We start from the raw sequence: 18,920 nt of genomic DNA, 5'->3' as shown, positions 1-18,920 counted from the left end.
TTAAGGGTGAAGTGGAGATGCATTTGTCAAGGGTGAAATGGAGATGCATTTGTCACGAGTGAAATAGAGATGCATTTGTCACGGGTGAAATAGAGATGCTTTTGTCAAGGGTGAAGTGGAGGTGTGTTTTTCAAGGGTGAAGTGGTGTATTTGTCAAGGATGAAGTGGAAATGCATTTGTCAATGGTGAAGTGGAGATGCGTTTGTCAGGGGTGATGTGGAGATGTGTGTGTCATCGGTGGAGATGCTTTTGTCAAGGGTGAAGTGGAGATTTATTCATTGAGGGTGAAGTGAGGATGTGTTTGTTAAGAGCATGGTGGACATATGTTCATGGATGGTGAAGTGAAGATGCAGTTGTCAAGGGCGAAGATGCATCTTTCAAAGGTGAAGTGAGAATATGTTTATTGAGGGTGAAGTGAAGATCCATTTGTTGAGGGTGAAGATGTGTTCGTAGAGAATGAATTGAAGATGTTCTTGTTGAGGATGAATATACATTCGTTGAGGTGGTTAATTTTTTTGTCATACCTATGTTCTTCAGTCTCAGACTTACCCATTATCTGGCTGTTTACTTTATCATTCTTAGTCTCCATTTTCTTGGCTTTGTTGTTTCTTCAGTGTTGGGATTAGCTATAAACTCTTGCTTGTCATTCCCTGCCTTGCCTGAATTATGCTTTCATGAGGTGACAGCATCTCCCAGTACCCTTATTTTGTTGTCAAGTTTTTGGTGTGTGTGTGTGATTACTATTTGTGTTATGGGGAGAGTTTTACACTTAGTTGCCCCTTCTTGTATGTGTGTAATTGACGTTTTGTAATGTATGGGAAGGGAGATTTACACTTGAGTCCCATCTTTTGAACCTTTTCTAAAATTGTAAAACTTTTTAAATGTCCGTGTGCTGTCCACATTTTCTGTTTTTTTTAATTTGGTTTATTCCATTCATCCACCACTCTTATACTGTAAAAGTATTTCTACATATCTTTTTAGATGAGTTTCTTAAGGTCCAGTGGTTGGTCTCTTCATCTCTCAAATAACTGTTAATTGCCTGTATTATAACTTTGTGTATATACATGACTTGTGCATTGGACGCAAATCATATCTAAATATATTTGCGGGCGATGCCAAGATCATGAGAGAAATGATTATTGCATCAACCTAAGGACACCTAAAGAAACAGTGTTGGTATGATAAATGGATGGTGAGATTCAGTCCAAGTAAGTGCAAGGTGATGATGATGGGACAGGGTAAAAGAAGGCCTCAATGTGATTATTACCTAGCAGGAAATGAATTAAAGGAATCTCTGTGTGAAAGAGACCTAGAGTCGACATTGTGTCTAATGTGTGGCCTGTGATACTCAGAAGGATTGTGGGAGGCAAACTGCTGGCAAAAATAAGAAATGCATTTTAATATTTGGATGAGGATGCATTTATAGAATTATACACTACATACATATATTAGACCAAAACTGGATTATGCCTCAAGTCTGGTCTCCATACTTAAGCACAAAGATGTGATTAAGAGGTGCACATAGAAGAGCACCAACGATGGTTACTTGAATTAAGAGAAATAAGCTGCAATAAGAGGGTGAGGGCTACAAAGCTGTCCACCATGGAGGAAAGGCTAAAGAAAGGGGATGTGATAACAGCCTTCAGTTTTCTAAATCAGCTGGGTGATATTAACTGGGAATATTTCTTCCAAAGATGCATCATCAGAGTAACCAGAAGCCACAACAAAAAGCTGGATGTTAAGAAGTACTGGTATGTTCTTAAGATGGTGGATGGTTGGAATAAACTAACCAAGGAGAGAGTGAATGGTGGCAGTTTACAAAGGTTTAACTACATGATAGCTTAGAAAGTTCAGGAGACAGGGCTCCATGAGTGTAAACTCTTCTCCTTCTCCCTTGCTATATGAATAGGTAATTGCAAATATTATCTCTGGTTTAAAATCTGAAGGTTCTGATTGTTGCTCTTTGCTCTGTTACCTTCCATGGTGTGAAATTTAAGGCCTTCAGCCTTTCTCTGTAACTCTGCTGTCTTAATTCTGATATCTTTGTTGCCTTTCTCTGGATCTTTTCAATCTTTCCCTTTAGGTGTGATGACCAAACTTTAGAGACATAATCTAGTTTTAACCTTATGTAGAACATGAACATCTCATCGAATATTGCCTTATCATGAACTTAAATGCATTTTTGATATTTGCATGTGGACAGTTGATCTTAACTACGTATTTTCGTAAGATGGGATTTTTGGGAAAGGTTAGGGATGATGTCAGCTCCCAAGTTTCTTTTACATACTGACTCCTGAAGGTTATATCCTGCTAATAATATGCATAGGGAGGCATTCTTTCATTTTTACCCATCATTATTACATTTACATGGGTTAAATCACAACCATGCATTGGACTAATTTGGGACTTAGTGTCGGTCTTCTTGCAGGTCAATGCAATGCGCTGTACTTCTTGTTTCCCTTAAGACCTTCACATCATTTGTAAACCTGTCCAGTCGTGGTAATTTTTTTTTTTTTTTAGAAAGATCAAGAACAGTAATGGTCTCAAAACAGACCCTTGAGGCATGTCAGTGGTGACCTCAACCTATTTCTGGAAAGCTCTCCTGAGAAGTGTCCTTTCAGTTCCACTAAGATTAGCTCTACATCAAAGGAGTCCTCTCCTTAATCCTGCTTGAAGATCCAGCTTTGTTACCAGCTTACAGTTTGTAAAATGGTGCACACACTTTCTTAAGAAATAAAAGAAGTTTGCTAGGCACGACCTCCTTTCCCTAAAATTGCTTCCTCTTGTGCAGTTGGTTTTTTCACTGCATAAAGTCATCCATTTGTTCAGTTATCTTTTCTTGTACCTTACAAAGGACACTTATCAGAGAAATCAGTCCCTGTTTTACTGCCTTCTCTTCATCTCCTTTCTTATAGAAGGGTATGTTTGCTTTCCTCCACTCCCTTGACACTTTACCATTTTCCTGCAACACCTTGAACATTTCAAGTTTTTTGTAGAGTTTATTTGCACATATCATCAACATGGAGATGTTTCATCAGGACTGTGAACCTTATGTGGATCACGACCCTGTTGTGTTCTGTTTGTGTTCTTTAGATATATTTATGCTTTTCAATACTTTCTTCCATTCCATCTCTGGTGTTGGGGCTGCAGTGTATTAAGCTATGAAACAGCTTTTGAAATTTTGAATTTTCATGCATATCTTTTGCATTATCCTGTACAACTATTAGCTGTTCTTTTACTAACAAATTACTCCGGAGGGATTTATGGGAAAGTTTTGGATTATTCCCTGCCTTGACCACCATGTTCTTCCATTGTTCCCCCTTTTTTATCCCCATATACATGTTTCTTGCTTTCTTATGCCTTATAAATGATGGGTGGCTGGAGCATTGCCTGCACCTTCTTCACAGCACATTTTGATCCACAACTCCTGCTGTCTCTTTCTTCCATCATTATTTAGGGCTTGAGGTACCTATGTTTGTTTTCATTCATTGTATATTTCACAGAACTTTCAACCACAATTCCGTTCCTTTCTACTGTTTATTTTGTGGAAATTGAGTTCTTTATGGCTTCCACTATTATATTGTCTTTAGGTCTAGTCCCATTTCTGCCATTTTGCATCCTCTTTACCACATAATGTAACTGGGATGTTACATGATCATTTTTTTTTGTTGGTGTATCATGTACAATATTAATCATTTCCATGGAACTATGTATAGTGAAGATCTAATAGTGTATTGGTTCCACTCAGTATGTTCATTGACATGTAATTGAAAGATTTCTTTACCCACTCTAAGAACGTGTCTCCACGGTTATCAATCTCCATGAGAATCCAAGTTCCTCTTGTCTTTATATTTATAATAGAATACCCCCATTATCAGTACTTGACCATCACTGAGACATGCATGTTTTATTGCTGCATGTATCATTCTGATTGCTCCTTTAGTATCATGTTCATGGTAGCTTCCAGCCTGAATTGATTTCAGATTCAGAAATAAGGAAATGCCCAACATGGCTGTATGTGTGTTTACTAATATGCTTAACTCATTGTATTTGTTGGTAAACTGTGCAGATATTAGGTGTAACTCAAGTGTAATTTTTGAATGTGTATATTTTTTCTGTTTAGCAGCAATGATTGTTTTGGGATATAAGTGAATTCAGGATGATTCAGTTGATTTAGTTTATGAATTTCTTAGGATTGGAGGGATTTGAGAATGCCTTAGCCCTGTGTCAAAATGGAGTTTTAAAATGAAGTACAAAGCTTCATCAGTTGTTAGTCAAATTGTAGATTGCTTTTATATCCAGGGAATGTCACTTTTTTAGCTGATGATACTGTTATGCACTTTGCTTTTGTTTGTTCCTTTATACGACAGTAACCTTGTAAAGTAGAACTTGTAATTATAGTAGTAGCTATTTAAATTTTTTTCTTCACATTTTCAGTTTATCATTATATGCATTGTTTGCATCCTTAATGTTCTGTACATTATAAATAGTCATTCATTAATTGTATAGCAAGTCTAAGATATACTGTCTTCCTTTGACCAAATTATTGTGTACATGTTAGTAATTATTTTGCTGGCTTACAGGTCAGCTGAGGGTGGTGCGGCAGCTGCAGGGGGTGCTGCTCCTGGGGGCGACCCTCCCACGGGTGAAAATGGCGAAATTGTGGGGGGACCCCGTGGACCACAGCAGGTGGCAGCACAGAAACGAATGCAACAGACTCAAGCGCAAGTTGATGAGGTATGAGGGTAGCACTTGGTTAGGAAGTACAACTGGAAAGGTGTAAGGAGTTCTAATAGAGTAAGTTTCTTTGAATATTTGAATAGTGCAAATGAGATTGTAAGGGCATAAGAGAGTACAGGGTAATATGCAAACATTACATAGAAGACTAGAAGATTGAAAAGATAATCTAGTGATAAGTAATCTTAAAGGCTGATTGTTTCTGAGGGCTTCATTAAGGTAGAAATATTGTGAATGCATTAATAGATGTAGAGTTGAAAAGTGTTAACTTAGGGCATGTTGAATTTTATGTTGAATAGAAATCTGTTGTAACCCAGATCAATTCATGTAACCGTGCTTTGCAAGACTACTTTATTGTATGTAGAAAGATGATTTGTGAAAATAAAATGAAAAAGCTAAAAAGTAGTAATGATGGAAATGTTGGTAATGAGTATGAGTGTCTGAAGGATGTGAAGGAAAATTTGATTGGAATTTGATGTATATGTAAATATTTGATATATTTAAATGTGAGGGCCAGATGAATGTTTAGAAATGTAAAATATTTTTGATATGCAGTTTATTTTTTCTTATGGCACACTGCTTATATGGCATGGGCAACTGAATGCCTTATTCATGGTCATCTAGTAAGTGATACACTTATGTGTAAATTATATATATATATATATATATATATATATATATATATATATATATATATATATATATATATATATATACATTCCTATGAGTCCAGAGGGAAAATGAAACACGATAAGTTCCCAAGTGCACTTTCATGTAATAATCACATCATCGGGGAGACACAAGAGAGAAATATAACAGTCAGTTGATGTACAACTGATGATGTGACTATTACACGAAGGTGCACTTGGGAACTTATCACGTTTCATTTTCCCCATGGACTCATAGGAATATACTTGATCATGCAGGACAGTGAAAGGCATGCATTGGATACAGTGAATTGGAGCAGTGTAGTATAAAGAGGGTGATGTACTGTTGGTTGACTGAACCAATACGGGTCATTACATATGACAACAAGAGAAGTGATGAGTTAATGAGGCCTCTACTTCATAAGTTGCTGGCGCTACCTTGCTAATGCAGGAAACTGCAGACAAGTATGAAAATATATATATAGGTATATATGTGTACATATATACATACACATACTGTACACTTATCTCTGCTTAAGCCAAATATCTATTTATCAACCATTCCCTAAGGGTTTATGGAACAGCTGGGTTGGCTGTGCGCTGACCGCTGTGCCCAGGATATTAACCTTGGAAGTTGTTAACTAAAGAGAGAGAGAGAGAGAGAGAGAGAGAGAGTATTTTGTTGCTTGCACACAGAGTTTATAGTTTTGCTTTAAAGTGATATAGTACATTAGCAGTTAAGGAGCATTAGAGTGGCGTTTAGACTTCAGTGCTATGTAGTATTGATTGACTGAGATGATGAATTGAAATTGAAGCTGCAAGTGGCTTTGGTACTATTGTAGTACATAATTACTGAATTTTTTGGGTTTTGATTATTATTGTCAAAAATTACATTTGAAAATTAATAGTTAAGTTATTTACATATGATACTGAGTCAAACACAAAAAAGATTGAAGGGAGCATGATTAATATGTTTCGGGTTGCTTAATGTGAGGTAGATGTTTGTTATTTGGTAACCAGAGAGTGTTCATTTAAGTTCTTTGTTTAGAACCATTGTGATCATGACATCAATGGCCTTGGTTACATGATGTTTAATCCAATAGGACATCTGTTTTAGTATTGTATTATCTATGTACTAATCTTGATTCTTGTGTGTGTTTGATAAGGTCAGTTACTGTTGATTTATAATTAATTTACAAATGATAATTTGCAGTGACTGACCTTGTATATATGTTGTCCTTAGTGTTGACATGTTAAATTGGGTTTTAAATAAATGAGAAGGATTTTGTTGTCTCTCTGGTTAACTTTTTGTAAAGATTGGAGTGTCAACTTTTCTGATATTTTTTTGTAAAGGAAAAGTAGTTTAAGAAATCCTTTTCACTGATATTTTTTTATATATTGTAAAGGAAAAGCAGTATAAGAAATCCTTTTCATTTATGACTGCTGCGGAAGTTTGCTTACAGCAACTTAGTTTCCAAGTGCCACTTAGCTCTGACCATAAACAGTAAGCTTGATCTGATTTCTTATGTGGTGGAACAGCTGACCTCAGTAATGCGTAAGAACATGGAACTCGTGATGATCAGAGATGGGAAACTGTCAGAACTTGAAGCCCATGCAGGTAGGCTTGTGAGAGCATGCAAAATAGAAATAATTAATGCCATTTTCAAGTGTTTTGGTATTTGAAAATGTGTTTGCAGCCTTGGTGAAGGGTTTGTTTGCTAAAATATCTTGATGGTTGTTAAACTTTTGCTTTAAACTGGGTAATATTGTAATTCCTGCTGTCTTCTCGTTCTAATTGTGCAAAGGGATTTATGAATTTTGGAGGGCTTTTGGAGGGATGGAGAGGGTAATTGATCTAATTGCAAGATCTACTTTTTATTGTACAGTACACTGTGACATCAAGAAACTGCAATGATAGTGCAGTGAATTTTATTACCTACAAGATCCACACTGATAAGAATATGTGGCTGGAAAAGATATTGGCATAAGAAGACATAAAATGAAAAAGTCCATATACTCTGTGGTCTAACGGTTAGCATTCCTGACTATTACATAAACTTTGTGGTGTAATGGTTAACATTCCTGACTATTACATATTCTTGGGCCACCCAAAGTTGAATGCGTAGGATCGAATCCTTATTGTGGCGGTTAGTCCACAGTCAACCCAGATGTTCATCCACCCCTAGGGGTTGGTTGATAAAGTAGTTATCTCTCATATATGTGTGGAAATAAAAAGAGTGTGGTTGAGAGAGCAAAAGTGTTAAAATGGTTTGGACATATAGACAGAATGAGTGAGGAAAGGTTGACAGAGATGATATGTGTGTTGGAGGTTGAAGGGAACAATGAGAATCAGCAGACCATGAAAAAGATTTTGAGTTATGGAGGCTTGAGCATACAAGAAGTTGAGAAGCATGCAAGGAATAGAGTGAGTTGGAACGATGTGGTATACAGGGGTCGACGTGCCATCAATGGACTGAACCATTATTATTATTATTATTTTGCTTTGTCGCTGTCTCCCGCGTTTGCGAGGTAGCGCAAGGAACAGACGAAAGAAATGGCCCAACCCACCCCCATACACATGTATATACATACACGTCCACACACGCAAATATACATACCCATACATCTCAATGTACACATATATATACACACACAGACACATACGTATATACACATGCACACAATTCACATTGCCTTTATTCATTCCCCTTGCCACACATGGAATAACATCCCCCTCCCCCCTCATGTGTGTGAGGTAGCGCTAGGGAAAGACAACAAAGGCCCCATTCGTTCACACTCAGTCTCTAGCTGTCATGCAATAATGCCTGAAACCACAGCTCCCTTTCCACATCCAGGCCCCACAGAACTTTCCATGGTTTACCCCAAACGCTTCACATGTCCTGATTCAATCCATTGACAGCACGTCGACCCTGGTATACCACATCGATCCAATTTACTATATCCCTTGCCTGCCTTTCACCCTCCTGCATGTTCAGGCCCCGATCACTCAAAATCTTTTTCACTCCATCTTTACACCTCCAATTTGGTCTCCCACTTCTCCTCGTTCCCTCCACCTCCGACACATGTATCCTCTTGGTCAATCTTTCCTCATTCATTCTCTCCATGTGCCCAAACCATTTCAAAACACCCTCTTCTGCTCTCTCAACCACGCTCTTATTATTTTAACACATCTCTCTTACCCATACATTACTTACTCGATCTACTCGATCAAACCACCTCACACCACATATTGTCCTCAAACATCTCATTTCCAGCACATCCACCCTCCTGTGCATAACTCTATCTATAGCCCATGCCTCGCAACCATACAACATTGTTGGAACCACTATTCCTTCAAACATACCCATTTTTGCTTTCCGAGATAATGTTCTCGACTTCCAAACATTCTTCAAGGATCCCAGGATTTTCGCCCCCTCCCCCACCCTATGATTCACCTCTGCTTCCATGGTTCCATCCGCTGCCAGATCCACTCCCAGATATCTAAAACACTTTACTTCCTCCAGTTTTTCTCCATTCAACTTACCTCCCAATTGACTTGACTCTCAACCCTACTGTACCTAATAACCTTGCTCTTATTCACATTTACTCTTAACTTTCTTCTTTCACACACTTTACCAATCTGTCACCAGCTTCTGCAGTTTCTCACATGAATCAGCCACCAGATAAATAAATGTGTGTGTGGCGAGGTGGCGATGGGAATGATTAAAGGCAGACTATGAATTATGCACATATGTATATATGTATATGTCTGTGTGTGTGTATATATGCATACGTTGATATGTATAGGTATGTATATTTGCGTGTGTGGATGTGTATGTATATGCATGTGTATGTGGGTGGGTTGGGCCATTCTTTCATCTGTTTCCTTGTGCTACCTCGCAAATGCGGGAGACGGTGACAAGGCAAAATAATAAAAGATATATATATATATATATATATATATATATATTTATTTTGCTTTGTCTCTGTCTCCCACGTTAGCGAGGTAGCGCAAAGAGATAGACGAAGGAATGGCCCAACCCACCCACATACACATGTATATACATACACATCCACACACGCAAATATGCATACCTATACATCTCAATGTATACGTATGTATACACACACAGACATATACATATGCACATGTACATAATTCATACTGTCTGCCTTTATTCATTCTCATCGCCATCCCGCCACACATGAAATAACAACACCCTCCCCCCAAATGTGCGCGAGGTAGTGCTAGGAAAAGACAACAAAGGCCACTTTCGTTCTCACTCAGTCTCTAGCTGTCATGTAATAATGCACCGAAACCACACACACACACACACACACACACATATATATATATATATATTTTCTTTCTTTCACACTATTCGCCATTTCCCGCGATAGCGAGGTAGCGTTAAGAACAGAGGAATGGGCCTTTGAGGGAATATCCTCACCTGGCCCCCTTCTCTGTTCCTTCTTTTGGAAAATAAAAAAAAAAAGAAAACGAGAGGGGAGGATTTCCAGCCCCCTGCTCCCTTCCCTTTTAGTCGCCTTCTACGACACGCAGGGAATACATGGGAAGTATTCTTTTTCCCCTATCCCCTGGGATAATAGTTTAAAAGAAAGAAAAGAAAATATATATATATATATATATATTTTTTTTTTTTTTTTTTTTATACTTTGTCGCTGTCTCCCGCGTTTGCGAGGTAGCGCAAGGAAACAGACGAAAGAAATGGCCCAACCCCCCCCATACACATGTACATACACACGTCCACACACAAATATACATACCTACACAGCTTTCCATGGTTTACCCCGGACGCTTCACATGCCTTGATTCAATCCACTGACAGCACGTCAACCCCTGTATACCACATCGCTCCAATTCACTCTATTCCTTGCCCTCCTTTCACCCTCCTGCATGTTCAGGCCCCGATCACACAAAATCTTTTTCACTCCATCTTTCCACCTCCAATTTGGTCTCCCTCTTCTCCTCGTTCCCTCCACCTCCGACACATATATCCTCTTGGTCAATCTTTCCTCACTCATTCTCTCCATGTGCCCAAACCATTTTAAAACACCCTCTTCTGCTCTCTCAACCACGCTCTTTTTATTTCCACACATCTCTCTTACCCTTACGTTACTTACTCGATCAAACCACCTCACACCACACATTGTCCTCAAACATCTCATTTCCAGTACATCCATCCTCCTGCGCACAACTCTATCCATAGCCCACGCCTCGCAACCATACAACATTGTTGGAACTACTATTCCTTCAAACATACCCATTTTTGCTTTCCGGGATAATGTTCTCGACTTCCACACATTTTTCAAGGCTCCCAAAATTTTCGCCCCCTCCCCCACCCTATGATCCACTTCCGCTTCCATGGTTCCATCCGCTGACAGATCCACTCCCAGATATCTAAAACACTTCACTTCCTCCAGTTTTTCACCATTCAAACTCACCTCCCAATTGACTTGACCCTCAACCCTACTGTACCTAATAACCTTGCTCTTATTCACATTTACTCTTAACTTTCTTCTTCCACACACTTTACCAAACTATTCGCCATTTCCCGCGTTAGTGAGGTAGCGTTAAGAACAGAGGACTGGGCCTTTGAGGGAATATCCTCATCTGGCCCCCTTCTCTGTTCCTTCTTTGGGGGAAAAGAAAAAAAACGAGAGGGGAGGATTTCCAGCCCCCCGCTCCCTTACCTTTTAGTCACCTTCTACGACACGCAGGGAATACGTGGGAAGTATTCTTTCTCCCCTATCCCCAGGGATTATATATATATATATATATATATATATATATATATATATATATATATATATATATATATATTAATCATACTAGTCCATTATGATAGTTATGTAGGTGAAATTGCCATTCAGTAGTTCATATGATATAATTTAACCTGTAATTTTTCTATACATGTGATACAGTATGTTTCATGGAGAGAATCTGCTTCATCAGGTGCCAATAATTCATAAAGTTATGAAGGAATTTTATGCATCTTTTTTTTCTTTTTTTTTAAACTATTCGCCATTTCCCGCATTAGCGAGGTAGCGTTAAGAACAGAGGACTGGGCCTTTTTTGGAATATCCTCACCTGGCCCCCTCTGTTCCTTCTTTTGGAAAATTAAAAAAAAAAAAAAAAAACGAGAGGGGAGGATTTCCAGCCCCCCACTCCCTCCCCTTTTAGTCGCCTTCTACAACACGCAGGGAATACGTGGGAAGTATTCTTAATCCCCTATCCCCAGGGATAATATTATGTGCACCAATACATCACTGACTCAATAATTCAGGAGCCAAATAAGCTGCCACTTCATTCTTACCACATATTCAGGCATCTCTATTTCATTATTGAAAAAATTTTCTTGTTATATTTGTTGCGGTGTTGGGATTTGAAAACTGATTTATTTCCACCAGACGATGCAGAATGTCTCTATGAAACATATGCTACATGTATAGGAAAAGTACACAGATAAAAGTTATGAACTACTGAATACAATTTCACCTAAATTGTATGGGGGAGCAGGCAAAGGTTCTGGGAGTGATGAAGAATGTGATGGAGAGAATGTTATCTCGGAGAACAAATACGGGTATGTTTGAAGGAATAGTAATTCCAAACAACAGTATATGGTTGAGAGGCATGAGCTATAGATAGGGTTGTATAGAGGAGGGTGAATGTGCTTAAAATGAAATGCTTGTAGACAATATGTGGTGTGAGGTGGTTTGATTAAGTAATGAAAGGGTAAGAGAGACGTGTGGTAATAAAAAGTGTGTGGTTGAGAAAGCAGAAGAGGGTGTGTTGAAATGATTTGGACGTATGGAGAGAATGAGTGAGGAAAGATTGACAAAGAGGATATATGTGTCGGAGGTGGAGGGAAGAAGAAGCATGAGACCAAATTGGAGGTGGAGCGATGGAGTGAAAAAGATTTTGAGCAACTCGGGCCTGATTATACAGGAAGGTGAAAGGCTTGCAAGGAATAGAGTGAATCGGAATGATATGGTGTACTGGGGTCGACATGCTGTCATTGGACTGAACCAGGGCATGTGAAGCATCTGGGGTTAAGCATGGAAAGGTCTGTGGTGCCTGGATATAGAAAGGGAGCTGTGGTTTGGATGCATTGCACATGACAGCTAGAGACTGGATGTGAACGAATGTGGCCTTTTTAGTCTTTTCCTGGTGCTACCTCACTGAAGGGGCAGGGATGCTACTTCCTGTGTGGTGGGGTAGCTACAGGAATGGATGAAGGCAAGCAGGTATGAATGTGTATATATCTGTGTATGTATATGTTGATATGCATATGTATGTATGTGTGTATGGACGCTTATGTATATATGTATGTGTATATGAGTGGATGGGCCACTCTTCGTCTGTTTCCTGGCACTATGTAATCTCGTCAACCTCATATGTGAGTAGCAGATTATTAGCCAATTGAGTTATTTTCCAGTTTAAGGTTATAAGATTTTAGGTCCTTAACATATCATTACGTACACATATAACTTTAGTTCACAGATTTTATAGACATAATGTAATTGAAATTGTGGCAGATCTGCAGATTTCCTTGATTTTTCCAGTATTATTTGAGGCGATAACAGAGCATAGTAATGTATTGATAATATGACTTGCAGGCATTTTATCTTTGCAAAATATTGTACCGTGGCATTTTATGGATGTTTAACTTTTCCTGTTTTTGACTGTCACATGAAATGTGTATGTGGTCTAGATGTAGTGATAGCGAGTCCATGTCCAAGATGTTTGTTAGCCTGTAGGTTGGGTCAGGGCACACCAGCATTGCAGAATTAATTACCACGAAGGAACTTGGCTACTTGCACCCCATGTAAATGGAGTTAGATTACAGAATTTTTATAGATTTTCTCAAATTCATAAAGATTTTTGGATTGTAAGTTTCCACAAAGTGATGGACTTTTAAATTGTGAATTTTGTCTCCTGAAATGACTCGGAGAAATCTAATTTTGAATTATTGAAAAGGAGGCTTTTGATGTCATAGTGTATTTATACTGGATCTTGCAGTTGGTTTTGGTTTCTTACTCCCTTCAGCTTAACATTTTGATCCGGTACACCCATCCCCTGCATAACAGTAGGTGGTTTTTGAAAAGTAGGTCAAGTTGAATGCTTCTGGTAGAAACCCCTTTTTCTATGAATTGTTTAACTGAAGGTTTTGTACTGAAAAGAAATGTGGCCCCAAGATACGATAAAACCAAAATTAAGAATACAGAAATAGATTTTTAGTATTTTTTTTATTATATTTAACTGCCATCTCCCGTGTTAGTGAGGTAGATAAAAGAAACAGACGAGGAATGGCCCAACCCACCCACATACACATGTTTATACATAAACACCCACACACACACATATACATACATGTACATTTCAACATATACAAACATACATAGACATATACATATATACACATGTACATATGCCATACTGTATTACTAATTTTCAGGGTGGGTTTCCTGAAAAGAGACAGTAATCCACCAAAAAATATAATTACTAATTTGACATTTTCTAAATCTTCATTATCAAAGGAAATATATTTTCTTGATATTTATTTCATTTCACTTATTTTGCTTTGTCGCTGTCTCCCGCGTTAGCGAGGTAGCGCAAGGAAACAGACGAAAGAATGGCCCAACCCACCCACATACACATGTATATACATACACATCCACACACGCACATATACATACCTATTCATCTCAACGTATACATATATATACACACAGACATATACATATATACACATGTACATAATTCATACTGTCTGCCTTTATTCATTGCCATCGCCACCCCGCCACACATGAAATAACAACCCCCTCCCCCCTGCATGTGTGCGAGGTAGTGCTAGGAAAAGACAACAAAAGCCATATTTGTTCACCCTCGGTCTCTAGCTGTCATGTAATAATGCACCAAAACCACAGCTCCCTTTCCACATCCAGGCCCCACAGAACTTTCCATGGTTTACCCCAGACGCTTCACATGCCCTGATTCAATCCATTGACAGCACGTCGACCCTGGTATACCACATCGATCCAATTCACTCTATTCCTTGCCCACCCTCAACCACACTCCTTTTATTACCATACATCTCTCTTACCCTTTCATTACTTACTTGATCAAACCACCTCACATCACATATTGGCCTCAAACATCTCATTTTCAACACATCCACCCTCCTCCGCACAACCCTATATATATCCCATGCCTTGCAACCATATAACATTGTTGGAACCACTTTTCCTTCAAACATATCCATTTTTGCTTTCTGAGATAATTTTCTCGCCTTCCACACATTCTTCAATACGCCCAGAACTCTCTCTCTCTCTCTCTCTCTCTCTCTCTCTCTCTCTCTCTCTCTCTCTCTCTCTCTCCTCCCCCCACCCCACCCGTGACTTGCTTCTGTTTCCATGGTTCCATCCGCTGCCAAATTAACTCCCAGATATCAAAAACACTTCACTTCCTCCAGTTTTTCTCCATTCAAACTCACCTCCCAATTGACTTGTCCCTCAACCCTACTGTACTTAACAACCTTGCTCTTATTCACATTTACTCAGCTTTCTTCTTTCACACACGTAACCAAATTCAGTCACCAGCTTCTGCAGTTTCTCACCCGAATCAGCCACCAGCGCTGTATCATCAGCGAACAACAACTGACTCAATTCCCAAGCCCTCTCGTCCACAACAGACTGCATACTTGCCCCTCCAAAACTCTTGCATTCACATCCTTAACAACCCAATCCATAAACAAATTAAATAACCGTGGAGACATCACACACCCCTGCCGCAAACTGACATTCACTGAGAACCAATCGCTTTCCTCTCTTCCTACTCGTACACATGCCTCGATAAAAACTTTTCTCTGCTTCTAGCAACTTGCCTCCCACACCATATCCTCTTAATACCTTCCACAGAGCATCTCTATCAACTCTATCATATGCCTTCTCCAGATCTATAAATGCTACTAACAAAAACATATGCTTTTCTAAGTATTTCTCATACATTCTTCAAAGCAAACACCTGATCCACACATCCTCTACCACTTATAAAACCACACTGCTCTTCCCCAATGTGATGCTCGGTACATGCCTTCACCCTCTCAATCAGTACCCTCTCATATAATTTCTCAGGATTACTCGACAAATGTATACCAATGTAATTTGAACACTCACCTTTATCCCCTTTGCCTTTGTACAGTGGCACTATGCATGCATTCCGCCAATCCACAGGCACTTCACCATGAGCCTGGATGTGGAAAGGGAGCTGTGGTTTCGGTGCATTATACATGACAGCTAGAGACTGAGTGTGAACGAATGTGGCCTTTGTTGTTTTTTCCTAACGCTACCTCGTGCACATGCGGGGGAGGGGGTTGTCATTTCATGTGTGGTGGGGTGGCGACAGGAATGAATAAGGGCAGACAATATGAATTATGTGCATGTGTATATATGTATATGTCTGTGTGTGTGTGTATATATGTATACGTTGAGATGTATATGTGCTGTGTGTGGACATGTATGTATATACATGTGTATGTGGGTGGCTTGGGCCATTCTTTTATCTGTTTCCTTGTGCTACCTCACTAACGCGGAAGACAGCGACAAAGTATAATAAACATACATAAAAATATAGGTACAGTAGGGTTGAGGGTCAATTCAATTGGGAGGTGAGTTTGAATGGAGGAAAACTGGAGGAAGTGAAGTGTTTTAGATATCTGGGAGTGGATCTGGCAGCGGATGGAACCATGGAAGCGGAAGTGGATCATAGGGTGGGGGAGGGGGCGAAAATTCTGGGAGCCTTGAAGAATGTGTGGAAGTCGAGAACATTATCTCGGAAAGCAAAAATGGGTATGTTTGAAGGAATAGTGGTTCCAACAATGTTGTATGGTTGCGAGGCGTGGACTATGGATAGAGTTGTGCGCAGGAGGATGGATGTGCTGGAAATGAGATGTTTGAGGACAATGTGTGGTGTGAGGTGGTTTGATCGAGTAAGTAACGTAAGGGTAAGAGAGATGTGTGGAAATAAAAAGAGCGTGGTTGAGAGAGCAGAAGAGGGTGTTTTGAAATGGTTTGGTCTCATGGAGAGAATGAGTGAGGAAAGATTGACCAAGAGGATATGTGTGTCGGAGGTGGAGGGAACGAGGAGAAGAGGGAGACCAAATTGGGGGTGGAAAGATGGAGTGAAAAAGATTTTGAGTGATCGGGGCCTGAACATGCAGGAGGGTGCAAGGAGGGCAAAGAATAGAGTGAATTGGAGCGATGTGGTATACCGGGGTTGACGTGCTGTCAGTGGATTGAATCAAGGCATGTGTATGGGGGTGGGTTGGGCCATTTCTTTCGTCTGTTTCCTTGCGCTACCTCGCAAACGCGGGAGACAGCGACAAAGCAAAAAAAAATATATATATATATATATATATATATATATATATATATATATATATATATATATATATATATATATATATATATATATATGAATCAGGGCATGTGAAGCGTCTGGGGTAAACCATGGAAAGCTGTGTAGGTATGTATATTTGCGTGTGTGGACGTGTATGTATATACATGGGTATGGGGGTGGTTTGGGCCATTTCTTTCGTCTGTTTCCTTGCGCTACCTCGCAAACGCAGGAGACAGCGACAAAGCAAAAAAAAATATATATATATATATATATATATATATATATATATTGTTTCAGAAGTGGTAGAGGATGTGTGGATCAGGTGTTTGCTTTGAAGAATGTATGTGAGAAATACTTAGAAAAGCAAATGGATTTGTATGTAGCATTTATGGATCTGGAGAAGGCATATGATAGAGTTGATAGAGATGCTCTGTGGAAGGTATTAAGAATATATGGTGTGGGAGGCAAGTTGTTAGAAGCAGTGAAAAGTTTTTATCGAGAATGTAAGGCATGTGTACGTGTAGGAAGAGAGGAAAGTGATTGGTTCACAGTGAATGTAGGTTTGCGGCAGGGGTGTGTGATGTCTCCATGGTTGTTTAATTTGTTTATGGATGGGGTTGTTAGGGAGGTGAATGCAAGAGTTTTGGAAAGAGGGGCAAGTATGAAGTCTGTTGGGGATGAGAGAGCTTGGGAAGTGAGTCAGTTGTTGTTCGCTGATGATACAGCGCTGGTGGCTGATTCATGTGAGAAACTGCAGAAGCTGGTGACTGAGTTTGGTAAAGTGTGTGAAAGAAGAAAGTTAAGAGTAAATGTGAATAAGAGCAAGGTTATTAGGTACAGTAGGGTTGAGGGTCAAGTCAATTGGGAGGTGAGTTTGAATGGAGAAAAACTGGAGGAAGTGAAGTGTTTTAGATATCTGGGAGTGGATCTGGCAGCGGATGGAAACATGGAAGCGGAAGTGGATCATAGGGTGGGGGAGGGGGCGAAAATTCTGGGAGCCTTGAAGAATGTGTGGAAGTCGAGAACATTATCTCGGAAAGCAAAAATGGGTATGTTTGAAGGAATAGTGGTTCCAACAATGTTGTATGGTTGCGAGGCGTGGTCTATGGATAGAGTTGTGTGCAGGAGGATGGATGTGCTGGAAATGAGATGTTTGAGGACAATGTGTGGTGTGAGGTGGTTTGATCGAGTAAGTAACGTAAGGGTAAGAGAGATGTGTGGAAATAAAAAGAGCGTGGTTGAGAGAGCAGAAGAGGGTGTTTTGAAATGGTTTGGTCACATGGAGAGAATGAGTGAGGAAAGATTGACCAAGAGGATATATGTGTCGGAGGTGGAGGGAACGAGGAGAAGAGGGAGACCAAATTGGAGGTGGAAAGATGGAGTGAAAAAGATTTTGTGTGATCGGGGCCTGAACATGCAGGAGGGTGAAAGGAGGGCAAGGAATAGTGAATTGGAGCGATGTGGTATACCGGGGTTGACGTGCTGTCAGTGGATTGAATCAAGGCATGTGAAGCGTCTGGGGTAAACCATGGAAAGCTGTGTAGGTATGTATATTGCGTGTGTGGACGTATGTATATACATGTGTATGGGGGTGGGTTGGGCCATTTCTTTCGTCTGTTCCCTTGCGCTACCTCGCAAACGCGGGAGACAGCGACAAAGCAAAAAAAAAAAAAATATATATATATATATAGGTGTGTGTGTGTGTGTGTGTGTGTGTGTATAAGGTTGTGCAGAGGAGGTTGGATGTGTTGGAAATGAAATGTTTGAGGACTGTATGGTGTGAGGTGGTTTGATTGAGTAGGTGGTGAGGAGGTAGGAGAGGTGGTGGTGGTAAAGGGAGTGTAATTAAGAGAGCAGAGGAGGGTGTGCTGAAGTGGTTTGGTTGCATGGGGAGAGATTGAGAAGGGGGACGTGTTTGTCGGGTGGGGGGGTGGGGGGGGGGGGGGGAGCGAGGAGAAGTTGGAGACCAAATTGGAGGTGGAAGGTTGGAGTGAAAAAGATATTGAGTGATCAGGGCCTGAACATACAGGAGGGTGAAAGGCGTGCAAGGAATAGAGTGAATTGGAATGATATGGTATACCGGAGTTGATGTGCTGTCACTGGATTGAACCAGG

The 18,920-nt window shown here is 39.8% G+C and overlaps 2 protein-coding genes across 16 annotated transcripts in view; one reads left to right on the top strand and one right to left on the bottom strand.

Annotated features, from left to right (window-relative positions):
- Nucleotides 1-18,920, bottom strand: part of RpL22 (Ribosomal protein L22) — a 112,476-nt gene that overhangs the window by 8,305 nt on the left and 85,251 nt on the right. The gene's annotated exons all lie outside the window — the stretch shown is intronic.
- nSyb (neuronal Synaptobrevin) overlaps nt 1-18,920 on the top strand; it is a 74,798-nt gene that overhangs the window by 3,449 nt on the left and 52,429 nt on the right. For all 15 annotated transcript variants that reach the window (XR_011716389.1, XR_011716387.1, XR_011716390.1 and 12 more), the window contains exon 2: nt 4,584-4,737. Coding sequence is in view for 11 of the 15 variants with exons in the window: in XM_071691094.1 (XP_071547195.1) it covers nt 4,584-4,737 (154 nt within the window). In the remaining 4 variants the exon portion in view is untranslated. The remainder of the gene's footprint in view (nt 1-4,583; nt 4,738-18,920) is intronic.

This window comes from Panulirus ornatus, chromosome 50, assembly GCF_036320965.1.
Source record: "Panulirus ornatus isolate Po-2019 chromosome 50, ASM3632096v1, whole genome shotgun sequence".
NCBI lineage: Eukaryota > Metazoa > Arthropoda > Malacostraca > Decapoda > Palinuridae > Panulirus > Panulirus ornatus.
This window is presented reverse-complemented; position numbering and strand designations above follow the sequence as displayed.